This window comes from Triticum urartu, chromosome 7A (genome assembly GCF_056163025.1).
Source record: "Triticum urartu cultivar PI428250 chromosome 7A, HENAU_Tu73, whole genome shotgun sequence".
In the NCBI taxonomy this organism is placed as follows: Eukaryota; Viridiplantae; Streptophyta; class Magnoliopsida; order Poales; family Poaceae; genus Triticum; species Triticum urartu.
In genome coordinates this window covers 190,796,518-190,810,187 of record NC_141879.1, presented here as the reverse complement: position 1 = coordinate 190,810,187, position 13,670 = coordinate 190,796,518, and the positions used below count along the sequence as shown (strand labels likewise).

Here is a 13,670-nt window from a genome sequence, read left to right as displayed (position 1 = left end):
ATGACCACGAAGCTGCCAAGAAAGCGAGAGCCACCGCCATAAACGCCAAGAAAACGACCCGGAGGTCGAAAAAGAAGAAGAAGAGCACTGCTGAAGATTGGATGAAGCTTGACGATTCTTCTGAGTCGGAGGTAGCCCTTGACTCCCTTGGCCAATTTTTAGTAATCTTATTAACACTGATCATTACCAGGATGACACTGGGGCTAGTCAGGCCGTCGAAGAAGAGGTAACTATTTCCTATGACTCAGCCCATTTTCCAAGACAAAAACTTCGAGTCGTAACCCGGAGAGTAAGGTTTTCACACCCTTTGGCTTATCTGGATCCTCACTTTCTTTTGAAAAAGCAGCAACATGAGAGCCGCCGTCAAGCCCGGACCGAAGACGAACCGGCTGCTGTTCTTCAACAAACTCCCCAAAAACACCAGAATGAGGTTTATTTCTTTGTCTTCGACTTTCTGTTAATGGATGTCCTTCCTTGTATTACTTACTTTGCTTTATCTTTGTAGGAGGTATCTCGTTCTCCTGGCAACTCATCTCAAACCCAGTTTCCGGCCTTCAAGACTGCCCCTGGGTAAGGAAAAATCCTTTGTCTTCTGTGTTCTTCAAATTGTCTCTTTATACTGATAGTCCTATAATCTTTCACTTAGTGGCCAAGCTAAGTCTAAAAAGGCCAAGGTGACTAAACCGGCGGAATACCCGCCAGTCCTTGCTCCTGAACTGGCAAGGCCACCTTCTCCTCCATCAATTGAAACTCTGGAAGACCCACCTGTCAATGCAGAAGCAAATCCTCCTGAGCCGTCGGTTGACGATACCATCATTAACCCTTCCACAACTGAACCATCGAGCTCGGCCAACCCGCCATCACCATCTGCACAAGACGTTTTGATCACCGGGAGCCGTTTTGTTGAATTGGGGAATCCAACCATGCTGGCTCGCCACACGGCAAAACAAGAAGCATTGGAGAGGCAAAAAGTGTGCTTTGACATTGCACATTATGATCATCTGAATGCCAACGATATTTTATCCGGCTATCTCAGTCATGTGCACTCCAGTCGCAACTCAGAGATCGAAATGGTCAAACAGCTGCAGCTGAAATATGAGGTACGTTCTTCCGGCTTATCTATATTCTGCCAGCCCCCAAGTCTTCAGATTATGAGAGAACCGGAATGATCTATAGACTTTATTATATAGGCCAAGACCTTTACCTTTGAAATTTTTCTTGAATTCAATAAAATAGAACAAAGCTTCACCTGTAGTCCCCAAGGGCCGGTTCATTTTGATCATAAATGAGCCGGTACTTTAAATTGTCTTGTACCGTATTCAAAGAACTTCATAATCCGGCTTATCCTTGAGAAACTTGCTGAATAGCATACATTAGCCCCCAAATGCCAAGTGTTGTTACTTTGTAAAGTACTTGGGACTTAAAGTATGTCTTTAGAGTCATAAGAAATTGTTTTGGCATACATTGGCCCCCAAGTGTCAAGTGGTTTTTTGTAAAGTACTTGAGACTTGAATCTTGATTTTTGAACCTTAAGAAAAATCTTGACTCATCTGGGTACGTTTTTTCTTTGCAGAATGCCTTATCTGAACTGAGCTCGCAATTGACTGATGCCAAGACCCGGCTAGCGGGTTAGGAGGCAGAAATCAAATCAGCTAACTCCAAATTGAAAATAAGTCTCTCTGAGACGGAAAATTTAAAGACCAGCTTCACCGCCAAGAAGAAAACCTGGGCAGAGGAAAAAACGCTTCTGACACAACGCGCCGAGAAGGCCGAAGCAGCCCTTGAAGAGGTTTCAACAGAGCTGAACGGTTTAAAGGGCCGGGTGTCTCAAATGGTAGCCGCCATATTTGGAAATCCATCTGTCTTTAATCTTGTGTACTTTTTGCTGATCCAGAATATAAGCCGCCAGCTGACTTTGTTTATAAAATATGTGCAGGCCCACGAAGCAAGAATCTGAGCCAAGATCATGTGATTAAGCTGAAGGCAGTGTATACCTTAGTGGAGCAACTGTATATTGGTGCACAACTGGCACTTGCCGCCATCTCTCCGGCCAATCAAGGACCCAACCAGCTCAACGACGTCTTGAAGAAACTATCAATCCTACCCTTCAGGTTTCAAGAAGTGAAGCGCTCCTGTGCGAGAGCCGGAGCTTTGACTGCCCTGAGTCGCTCCAAGGTTTGGGTGCCAGACCCAGACCCGGCGGACGTGGCCAGAGGATATCCCACCGTGAAGGAAGACGGATCTCCCTTTGAGCAGGATGACTTCATGGCTTGCGTGCGCGGAGTCCGACCTGAGGCGACTATTCTTGGAGATGAAACCAACATCGATAAGTACCAGCCGGGTTTTGATGTTGAAAATAAGAAGATGGCAACTCCCTCGTACAAGGTGACAGATTTAATCCTGCCTGTTCATGAAAATACATTTGCCCCGGAAGTTGACCCGGCCGGCCTCATTGACGAAGAAGCAGAATTTGTCGCCGTGAATGGTTTTGACTGGTCAAAACCCAGCTTCTAGTTAACAGAGGGCGGTGAACCGGCGAGGGAGGAGCAATAACCATCTTCATGGGCTTATAAAAGCCTTGTGATAGTTTAGCTGTGAAAACACTGAATGCCTGGCCTATGCCATCGTGCATAAAACACAGTGTGTGATTCTGTATTTCCTGATGCATCATATTTATGATTGTTTCTGCAATACTTCAGCTATGTTCCTGTAGACACAAAAGGAAAAAAATTGGCTTGGCGGCTTAGCACCGAACAGGTTAGAACACCCGGCTTATAGCCAATATGTTTACCATAGTAGACAACAGAAACAGACATAAAGAGAAAACAAGGCTGACAATAACCCTTTGATTAATACAGCAGGCAATTGCTTGTAAATAAAAGTCATAGTTGTACCTTTGATCTTCAGACCACCAGTTTAAATAACCTAGGTAATGAAGTTGATAACTCCATCTTTTTGAGAAGTCAATACTTCTGAATACTTAATGATCATCATACCTTGGTGGCTTTGTTGTCAAATAGTCCAGCCGGCGAAGAAGACCATGCTAATTATTTGTGAAATTGAGATAACAAAGAACTAAAAAGCAAAAAACAGGTAATACGTATAATTTAACCTTGTATTTAAAGGTTGGGGGTTTCTGATTCGAATACGATCAGTGAACTGGACCAAAGGGGTTAAGCTAAGGTTCGAATATGACCATATAGCCCCCAGTGGCTTTGGCGTTGCGCCGATTAAGAGGGTACCGACAGCTATGTTCTCTTTGGTTCGAATACGACCTATGTTTGAACAGGAAGCCCCCAAATGACCTTGAGAGGTTTTTAACGACCCTGATTTGAATATGATCCAAGTCGGACCCAAAAAGGGGTTAAGCTATGATTCAGATACGATCAAGAAGCCCCCTAGTGAGTTTGGCTTTGAGCCGATCAAGAGGGTTACAACAGCTATGTTCTCTGGTTCGAATACGACCTATGTTTGAACAGGAAGCCCCCAAGTGACCATGATAGTTGTAGCTAGATTCGAATACGATCATAAGCCGGACCAAAAGTTAGACTTGATTCAAATATGATCAGCTCCTTAATAGTCACTTGAAAATAAGAAATAACAAAGATGCATAGTCTTTGAAAAGAAAAGAGACCGATGGTCCTGCTTTATTACTTATCATGGTATATACAATGTTAAAGTATATACATGATGAGAGCCGGTTGCTCAGGTGTAGTATGGCCGAAGTTGAGCAATGTTCCACAGCCGGCGGGTCTCCTCCTCCGACTTACGTGAGTCTTTGTGCTCTCGAACGTCAATGAGGTAATATGACCCGTTGTTTAAGTTCTTGCTGACCACAAAGGGTCCTTCCTAACGTGGGGATAACTTGTGTGCATCTGATAGATCCTGGATGAGCCGGAGCACCAGGTCGCCTTCCTGAAATGTCCTGGACTTAACCCGGCGGGTGTGATAACGGCACAAATCCTGTTGATAAATTGCTGATCAAGCTGCTACTAAGTCTCTTTCTTCATCTAACAAGTCGAGTGCATCCTGTCTGGCTTGTTCATTATTGGCTTCAACATAAGCTGCCACACGGGGAGAGTCATGACGGATGTCACTGGGCAACACTGCTTCTGCTCCATACACCATGAAGAAACGTGTGTAACCTGTAGACATGTTAGGTGTGGTGTTGATACTCCACAGCACCGAGGGTAATTCCTCTACCCAACAACCCGGCGTTCGCTGTAAAGGAACCATAAGCCGGGGTTTGAGACCTTTTAAAATTTCCTGATTTGCTCTCTCAGCTTGACCATTGGATTGAGGATGAGCTATAGAAGAAACATCAAGCCGAATATGCTCACATTGACAAAACTCCTCCATAGCCCTTTGGGACAAATTAGTGCCATTGTCAGTGATAATGCTGTGTGGAAAACCAAAACGGAAGATCACCTTTTTCATGAACTAAACCGCCGTGGCCGCATCACACTTACTCACCGGCACTGCCTCAACCCACTTTGTGAATTTATCAACTGCCACTAGAAGATGTGTCTTTTTATCCTTAGACCTTTTGAAAGGTCCCACCATGTCAAGCCCCCAGACCGCAAACGGCCAAGTGATTGGAATCATCCGGAGTTCTTGAGCCGGCACATGTGCTCGTCGTGCGAACTTTTGACATCCATCACATCTACTGACCAGATCCTCAGCATCAGCGTGAGCCGTCAACCAGTAAAAACCGTGACGAAAAGCCTTGGCCACCAGAGATTTTGACCCGGCGTGATGACCACAATCGCCTTCATGGATCTCACGAAGTATTTCTTGGCCTTCTTCAGGGGAAACACACCGCTGAAACGCTCCAGAGACGCTGCGATGGTATAGTTCTCCATCATAAATCGTCATTGACTTAGACCGTCGGGTTATCTGTTGAGCCAGGTCTCATCCGCTGGCAACTCTCCCCGGGTCATGTAAGCCAATAACGGCACTGTCCAATCTGGGATGACATGAAGAGCCGCCACCAACTGCGTCTCCGGGTCAAGAACGGCTAGATCTTCTCCCGTGGGTAACTTGACAGAAGGGTTATGCAAAACATCCAAAAAGGTGTTAGGTGGCACCGGCTTACGCTGAGGTCCCAACCGGCTTAGAGCATCAGCCGCTTCGTTCTTCCTATGGTCGATGTGCTCCACCTGATATCCTTTAAAATGTCCTGCAACAGCATCAACTTCGTGGCGATAAGCCGCCATGAGAGGGTCTTTGGAATCCCAGTTGCCTGATACCTATTGAGCCACTAAATCTGAGTCGCCAAGACATCTGACCCGGCTCAGACTCATCTCTTTGGCCACTCGAAGACCATGGAGTAAGGCTTCGTACTCTGCTGTGTTGTTAGTGCAAGAAAACATCAGCCGTAACACATAACAAAATTTGTCACCTCGAGGGGAGGTTAAAACAACTCCAGCCCCCGAGCCTTCCAACTGTCTGGACCCATCAAAATGAATAGTCCAATATGTGTTGTCTAGTTTCTCTTCTGGCATCTGCATGTCTGTCCAGTCATTAATAAAGTCAACCAGTGCTTGAGATTTGATTGCAGTACATGGTACATACTTCAACCCATGAGACCCAAGCTCAATGGCCCACTTGGCGACTCGTCCAGTGGCTTCTCTGTTTTGAATGATGTCTCCCAAAGGAGCAGAGCTAACCAGAGTGATTGGATGACCCTGAAAATAATGTTTAAGCTTCCGGCTCGCCATGAACACCCCATATAAAAGATTTCCAAAGAGCAGGGATCTTAGCGATGGAAGGAGATGGGATCAGAAAGCACATAATCATGGATAACTTCATCAACATATATGGTTCATACCATACATCAGAACTATCTACTTATGCATCAGTATCAATAAAGGGGGTTGTGGAGTGTATTGCAGCAAGCTAGCTTTGACTCTTGGCTAACATGTACTACGACTACAGTAGTTGAATAAGGTGAGAGAGCACACACGAGTCCAACTAGCTAGTAACCACAACGATACACCACTATGGATTCTCACTCCTCTCCCTACCAGAAGGCTGCCCATAGCACAAACACTTATCTTGACTTTTTTAAAGTAACCATTAAAGTTGTCTATGATCCACACACATTTGATGAACCAGAGACTAACGCCTAAGATTCACTTGACGAACATTGTTAGTCCTCTACATGTATATTGTCATCAACATCAAAACATGATGTAAGGGCATGATTGCACTTTCACCAGCGCGCTGAGCGCACGTCGTCCACGTCTCCCACCCCCCAACCCCCAGGACTTCATGACCTCCTTGCGCCGTGAGGGGTCCGTCAACCGGCTTAAATAGCCGGGCGAGCCCCAAAACGCCGAGCTCCTCTAAAAAAAGGGTTGTCCTACTGACGCCCCTGTGGGCATGTCTCCGCCATTGCCCAGTCAGAAAGGCCGTCCCTAGTCGCCCGTTTAGGCATGATTCGGGACGGTCCTAGTAGGGCCCGACGGCTGGGGGGGGGCTTTTTTACACAAATTATAACCTTCGGCTGGTTCGGCGGGCATTTTCTTTTCATATATAGATTTCAAACGAAAATTGGATGGTATGGACGACCATTTTCTAATGTTTTCCAACAAATTTCAAATGGAGAATTTTGGACATAATTTGAACATAATTCATATTTTATGATTTTTTACAAAGATTGGAACGAAATTTGAACTAAAACTTTTTTAAAACAACTAATCTACTCATCGTCACTTGCGTCGTCCAGCATGACAAAGTCGAGCTCACCGCCATCGTCGTCACCCGGGCCGTCGTCGTCATCGTGGTCGCTGCTACCCACGCCGAGGAAGTTGAGGTTGTTGTCTTCCTCGCCGTCGTCGCTGCCTTCATGGACAGGTGGAGGGCCTTGTTCCACCCCGGCATGTCATCTGGGTCGCGAGGCGCGTGATGCGGAACCCACCCCTGAGCCGCTGCGGACTCGCAGATCGCCTAGAAGAGGTCGAACATGTCATCGGGGTTGCTTGCCTCTCTGAGTGCCACCAGGTTGGGTGGGATCTCCGGCGTGGGTTCACGACAACCGCGGGCGCAACATGAGGCAGGGCAGGGGAGGATGGACATGTCGCACCACACCAGCCCGGTGGCTCGCAAGTTCCTGTCGACGAGCCTCTACAATGACCTCGTCAAAGCTCTTCCCCACCCAGAATTCACACTGGCCATGCACGTCGCACCGGTCGTCGTGACGCTACCGCTGCTCATCGCGGGGGACGGCGGAGCCCTCGACCGCGTAGCCGCTGCCGTTAATGTGTGCTAGCCCGACGGCAGGCGGGCGGCACGAGGATGTCATACCGTGCCCGTTCTTCTGCCTGATCCAGCGTCAGCGATGAGGGGCGGGACCCCGCCGGAAGTGTAGTAGTCGGATGTCTTACTCAGACTACCCACAGTGGGAGTAACATAGGTGGTAACATCACACTTATCTAAGCAAAATAGATGATGTGGCATGTAATTAATGAAGAAAGAGAGGCATGTGGTAACACAGCTAGTTACTGTAACATCACACATATCAAAAAAAATGAGTCTACAACCTAATAAATGAAGTGATGCATGACACAACACATATATTACTACTCACTGTGGAGGTAGTAACATAGACTAGTAACATATGCATGTTACTACTCTAAGTTACTCCCCACTGTGACTAGTCTTAGATTGTGTAATGGGAATTTTGGGGGTTTGGTAGTGTATCCTGATGAATGATATCATAGTTTTCTGGCCTTCTTTTTGTATGCACAGCGCTCTAGGCTTTGGTGAGTACTATGGTCTGCACTGGTCTTGGTGATGCATTCCTAGCATTGGTGGGTGACATACAAGTTCCAGGCCACTTGACTGTTAACTCCATTCTGACTTGGAGACATGACGTGAATCGTGCATTGGTGAATCGGCAGCATCCCGCAGGTGGTGCCATGGCCGGAAGTATATAGCAAAAAACTGTCACATCACAGGCTAGGGCTATAAAAAAACTATCACTTTTCTTAATCTTTCAAAAACCTACCACAAAATTGATTGGTTGTTTCAAAAAACACTAACGGTTGAGCAGTTAAGTTTTAGACTAGATTATGATAGCTCGGACCCACTCGTCAGATTGATCGTTAGGTTTAAACGTTAAGTTGACTGTTGATAGGTTATGACAGGTGGGACCCAAATATCTTTAAAGAAGCAGTCAGATCCCTGTTATATTTTTTAAAAAGCAATCGAGTTCCTGTAAAAAAATACAAAAAGCAATCGGGTCCTCGCCAGCGAGCTCATCGCCGCTCCTCTGGGCGTTGCTTTGGCCGTGGATGTGGCGGCCATGGCCAATGGCAAGCAGCAGCTGCTTGCATCTGGAAACCACCCATCCTCCTTATTCACATCGCCGCCGCTAACTGCTCGCGTGAGCGAGCACGATGCCCCGCGCCATCAGCACCTACCGGAGTCCCGTTGACGGCCAGCGAGCTAGGCCCACCTCGAGTGTTGCTGCCCTGGCCACTGGCTGTGAGGAGCTCCTCCCGCACCTCCGCCAGTCTCCCGTCCAGCGCCTACTACTGCCGCCGCCCGGATCCGCTCGATCGCAGCCTAAAAGCCGTCACGCCGCCGTGTCTCGTCGGAATCCAGCGTTGTGCACAGGGTGCGGACCGCAACTTCGGTCGCCGCCGCCGTCGCTGCTCACCATTGTTGCCTGTTGCTACCGCTGCGGCTGCCTACGGCTGCTGCTCACTGCTGCGTCGGCAGCCCCACCATGGTCAACCATGGACGCGTATTGCGGTCGTGGGCAGCCTGATCTGGTCGGGGCTTGAGCCGGCGAGCTCATCCTCCCCTCCTAATGGCCTCAAGTGCACCTCCTCCCCCACCATGCCTCCCCTCCTGGCGGCCATTGATGGGCAAAGAAGCTGACTTGGGGGCCCACTTGTCATAACGTTAGAGTTAACGGTCAACCTAACATGTGGGCCCGCCCTGTCATAATCCGGATCAAATTTTAATCATCGAGCTATTAGTGTTTTGGAACAGTCAACCAATTTTACGGTAAATTTTTAAAAAATTAAAAAAAGTGGTAGTGTTTTGTAACCCTAGCCTGTAATGTGGTAGTTTTTTTGCTATATACTCCATGACCGGCGTTAATTGCACACGCAGTTGGAGCATTCTGAAAAGACATGGCGTGAATCGTGCATCGGTGAGGACAGGGGCCAACAATTTCTCTCTGGGCTGAATCTGCTTGCGGCTGTTAACAATGTCTGTGAAGGTAAATTATACAGTATTATGGCGCATAATTTCCGTGGGCATGGTTCAAATAAATGCACCCGGAAAAGAAATAGGAAGGACTTGTAATACTCAAAATCAAGAATCACAATTAGCACGGCATCTATCCTCTACATTTTCAGCACCGCATCATGATCAGATTGACGGAAATTTCCAGAAAATGAAAGCAAGCGGGAGCTGCAAGTTTCAGATAACTGACGGGAAACTGAACTGGGGACATAGTCGGATTCAGAAAAAAGGAAATCTTACGCGTCCTCCATCGCGTAGTGCAGCGGCTTTAAATATCAGCAAAGACCACCTGCGCGTACCACAACACCTTCCCGATCCCGCAGACAAACCTCTCCCAAATCCCAGTCGCGCGCCCTCGATCGACATCACCCTTTCCTAGCTGCAGTAGAACCCTAGCAGCAGATCGGGCAGCCGCCGGCCGGGATGGAGGGGCTCGACGTCGACGACATCTTCCACCACTACCGGCTGAGCCCTACGGAAGTGGACGCCGTCACCTACTACCTGCCACGCCTCCTCTCCGGCGAGACGCTGCATGCCGTCGACAAGCTCATCCACCGCGTCGAAATCTCCGGCTGCGAGCCCAAGGATCTGGCCGCCCGGTACGCGCCCGTGCCGCAGGCCGTGAGCAGCGGCGACCGGTTCTTCTTTACCACGTGCAAGAGCAAGAACGGGAGCAAGCTCCAGAGCGTGCGCGGCGCCGGCGGCGGCACATGGACCATACAGAAGACCACGGAGATTTGCCACGCGGGAGTCAAGGTCGGCGAGGTCAAGAACCTGTCCTTCAAGAAGAAGGGCAAGTCCACGGGCTGGGTCATGGAGGAATACCGGTGCCTGCTGCCGGAGGCCACCGTCTCCGACGGGGTGAAGGTGTTCTGCAAGATGCACTTGGCTCAGCATGCTCCTGACGCGGCCCGCCAGGAATCGGAAGCATACAAGCTTCAGCAACAGCAACCAGAGGCCGTGACCCCGAGCACGCACGCGCAGAAGAGGCCAGCGCCGGCTGCCGCCGCCGATCCTCATCCTTCGCGCCCCAAGAAGAGGATGCGCGGTGCTGTCCCCGTCCCGGCACCTGCCACACCGTCGTTCACCGCTGCAGCACCGGATTTCTTGCCGGATGAGTCCGTACCTGAAGCTGACGACGACATGGACCGGTTCTGTTGCACAATCGATGAGCTTCTCGGGTTACAAGTGGAGGAAGATCTCCCGGTCGGAGCTACTAACAGCATCGAACAGAATTTCTACTTGGAACCAGAGGGGCCGCAAAAGCTTTTCGCTGATGCTGCAGAAGAAATCGTCCCGCTCGAAGCTGACGAGCTGGAGTTCCTTAGGGCTATACTCGATGAAGGAGCAGAAGAGCAGGAGCGGGAGGCTGTCTCGACCAACGACAAGTCATCCATTGTTCAAGACGTGGGGACTTACAACCCGCAGCCGATCATCTTCCATGATCCATTTGAAGAAGCGTGGAAGGCCGAAGAGGCGCTCGAGAACGAGAGGAGGTGCAATGCCGCCGCCAATCTTCACGCTGGAGGGCACAGCAACTTCTTCTCGCCTGCAAGTGTCTACTAGGTCCGATGCTGAAATTGTTTTCAAAGTGTATACGAGGATACTCACTGGCTGATGTATTAGTTCGTCCATGTACGATCGCCACGAGATGTACCTCTGAGCAGTTTGCTCCACTTGTTCATGCAAGCTACTAAAACTGTTGTTGTTCTTATTGCTCCTGTGATGGATTTTCTGAATCTTGTGTTGACAATTTTGCATGCTGCAGCTCATAGTTTCTCTCAGCTCCAAACTTCGTAATTACTCCTTCCATCGCACGATTCTGGTCAGTTTCGATTCATCGTCAACTACTAAGCTTCGGTTCAGTTCTTTCGCTCACATTTGGTTCTAATAGGAATAAACTCTGAAGTCTCGTTTTTAGTGAGGTTTTCTCTCTACTATCGTTTGAGCAAACTTAAGCAAGTACTCTCACTGCAGCATGCTCTATCAGTTCAAAACACAAGACCTTTTCACTTAAGACTTGAAAAAATAATGGTTGTTAGCCATGCTACCTTAAACCTTTACTACAAGCAACAACTAGTCAACCCATCTCAGACCTTCAGTTGAGAGGATAGGTTCTGAAGTAAAAGAGAATCAGGTAAATACAGGCAGTAAAGGTTCTGAAGTCTCAACTATCACTGCAGTATGCTCTAGCAGTTTATTTATTTTTAACTGAAACTTTCCACTCCGGAGTCAGGACGTACAATTAGTGCAGCTTAGATTAAGTTTTACAAGTCTGATTAACTTCTGGGTGTGCTTTTGAGAACAGATGTACAATCCGGGGTTCATGAGTTGTCAAGCCTGAATTTGCAAATCTTGTTTAACAATCACACATAACCTTGAGGAACTCTCTCTGAACATTTCACACTTATTTGGTTGGAGAAAGCTTATTTCAGATTAGTTTGAGTAGACACCTCGACAGATTTTTCACACGGAACAAGTAGAAATGGGATGTCATTGAGGAATTGCTTACCATCGCTGCAGGATTGTGCAAGATGAAAACAAGACCTGTCCAGTCTCTTCATGGATGTAGCTAAAGGAGGTTTCTCGGTATTTCCTCTATCAAGAGGTCGGGGAAGGAGGGAGGTAGTTTCTGTCACCCGTAGTTTAAAGACCGAACCGGACAGCCAACCGGACCGGAAAAAACCGGAACCGGCGATCCCGGTGTTTTTTTAAGCACATCAGACTGTTCGAGCAAGCGAACCAGAAAAACCGGTTGAACCGACCGTTTTTTTCAAAAAACCGGTGAACCGGGCGGTTCACAGAAAACTGGTCGGTTCGATGTTGTTTTTAGAAATACCCCTCAATTGACTCGTTTTCATGCGACGGTGGGGCTAGAATCGAAAAAGGGAAAAAAAAACCTCTTTTGGTAGGGTTTCTGCTGAATTGGGAGCATTTCTCTGGATTTTGTCCATAGACAAACACTATCGGGCGCCGCCGCTCCCCTCCGTCGGCACCCTCGCCAGGAGGTGCGGCGATGCCGCCTCTCGCTCGCCACTCCGTGCGACAGCACCAGGCCACCAGCCCACGCGGCCACTTGTTATGTGCCCCCTTTGTTGATGGCTGGGGGAGGGGACGCTGCCGCCTAGTCTACAAAGGCCTCCCACCGTTCAACTCCAATCTCCCTCTAATCCATTCAAGTCTACAAAGGCCTCCCTCTGTTCCAGAGTTGAGACCAGGAACAGCCGAGTAGGAGGATAAGGGTGCCACCTCTGCTAATACTTGATGTTGATGTTGCTTGCTGCTACTACTTGATGTTGCTTACCTTGCTAAATGCTACTATAGTACTATGTTTGAGTTGGAGATTATCTATATGAATTATTTAGATATTAATCTGTAGTTGTTGGTTACTCTGTGAATATGATTACACATTTTTTATCTATTGATTGGTGTATTTCTTGATAAAACATATATTATTTTATTTCTATAAAACCGACAATCGAACCGGTGAACCGGGGGTCCGATCAGTAAAAACCTGAACCAACAGCCTTGCCGGTTGGATTACCGGTTCGGTTTTTTAAACTATATTGTCACCGCAGTACCTCCGCAACCCACCATCACAAGGACAATAATATTCTTCTCGTACATAAGGGCAAATGTTATGTGGTCGACTTCACACAACATTGAGAAGAACATTATTAACATAAACATTCAGGGCTCATTTGGTTGCCGCAGTTCCCTCAGGGATTCCTTCCTTTTACCTGGGCCCGGAACCCCTGTGGAAACTCACGCTAGGAAAATCGAGTCTGACATTTGGTGACCCAATCCGCGTGGCATGCCAGCCCGAAACCCTCTCTTTCCCTGAGAAGAGGTCCATGCCTATGCACTCGAGGAAATTTCCCCGTGTCATCTGCCTCACACTATGCCCGTCCACCTCGTCGTTAAACTCTGCCTTCATCGCGTGCTTCCCCCCTCCTTTACCACCAAATGATCATCCCCGAGGAGGAGATCTCCCCGGTGGAAGGAAGGGGATCCCATGTGCTCATGAAATTCCTCTATTGGGATTTTAGCACCCTAGGCTTTCCCCCTAGCCACCAAACAGAGCCTCAAAGGAGAATTTTTTTATCCTATCGGCGTTCAACACCTAAACATCCTAGAATATCCCCAAGAACTAGGGGTTTTACTCAACATTGAGACAACGAGCATCATAGGGGTAATCATGGCAATCATGGACAAACAAATCAATATAATGCACGTTGAAGGGTTTTTGTATTACAAAGAGATGAACAGAGGGATGATGATGGTGATGATAAAGAAGGTTAATGCCGAAGTCTCATTGATCGGGTTGATGGCATGGTGGTATATCCCCCCCCCCCCAAAAAAAAACCGTAAAAGGGCAGTATGCTCATTTGTCCAAAAGGTATACCCAC

The 13,670-nt window shown here is 48.0% G+C and overlaps 1 protein-coding gene across 1 annotated transcript; it reads left to right on the top strand.

Annotated features, from left to right (window-relative positions):
- Positions 1-9,585: 9,585 nt before the first annotated feature.
- On the top strand, positions 9,586-10,827 carry LOC125518625 (uncharacterized). The gene has a single exon (XM_048683451.2). It carries the CDS (start codon positions 9,685-9,687, stop codon positions 10,825-10,827), a length of 1,143 nt encoding a protein of 380 aa, XP_048539408.2. The 5' UTR covers positions 9,586-9,684.
- The last annotated feature ends 2,843 nt before the right edge of the window (positions 10,828-13,670 follow it).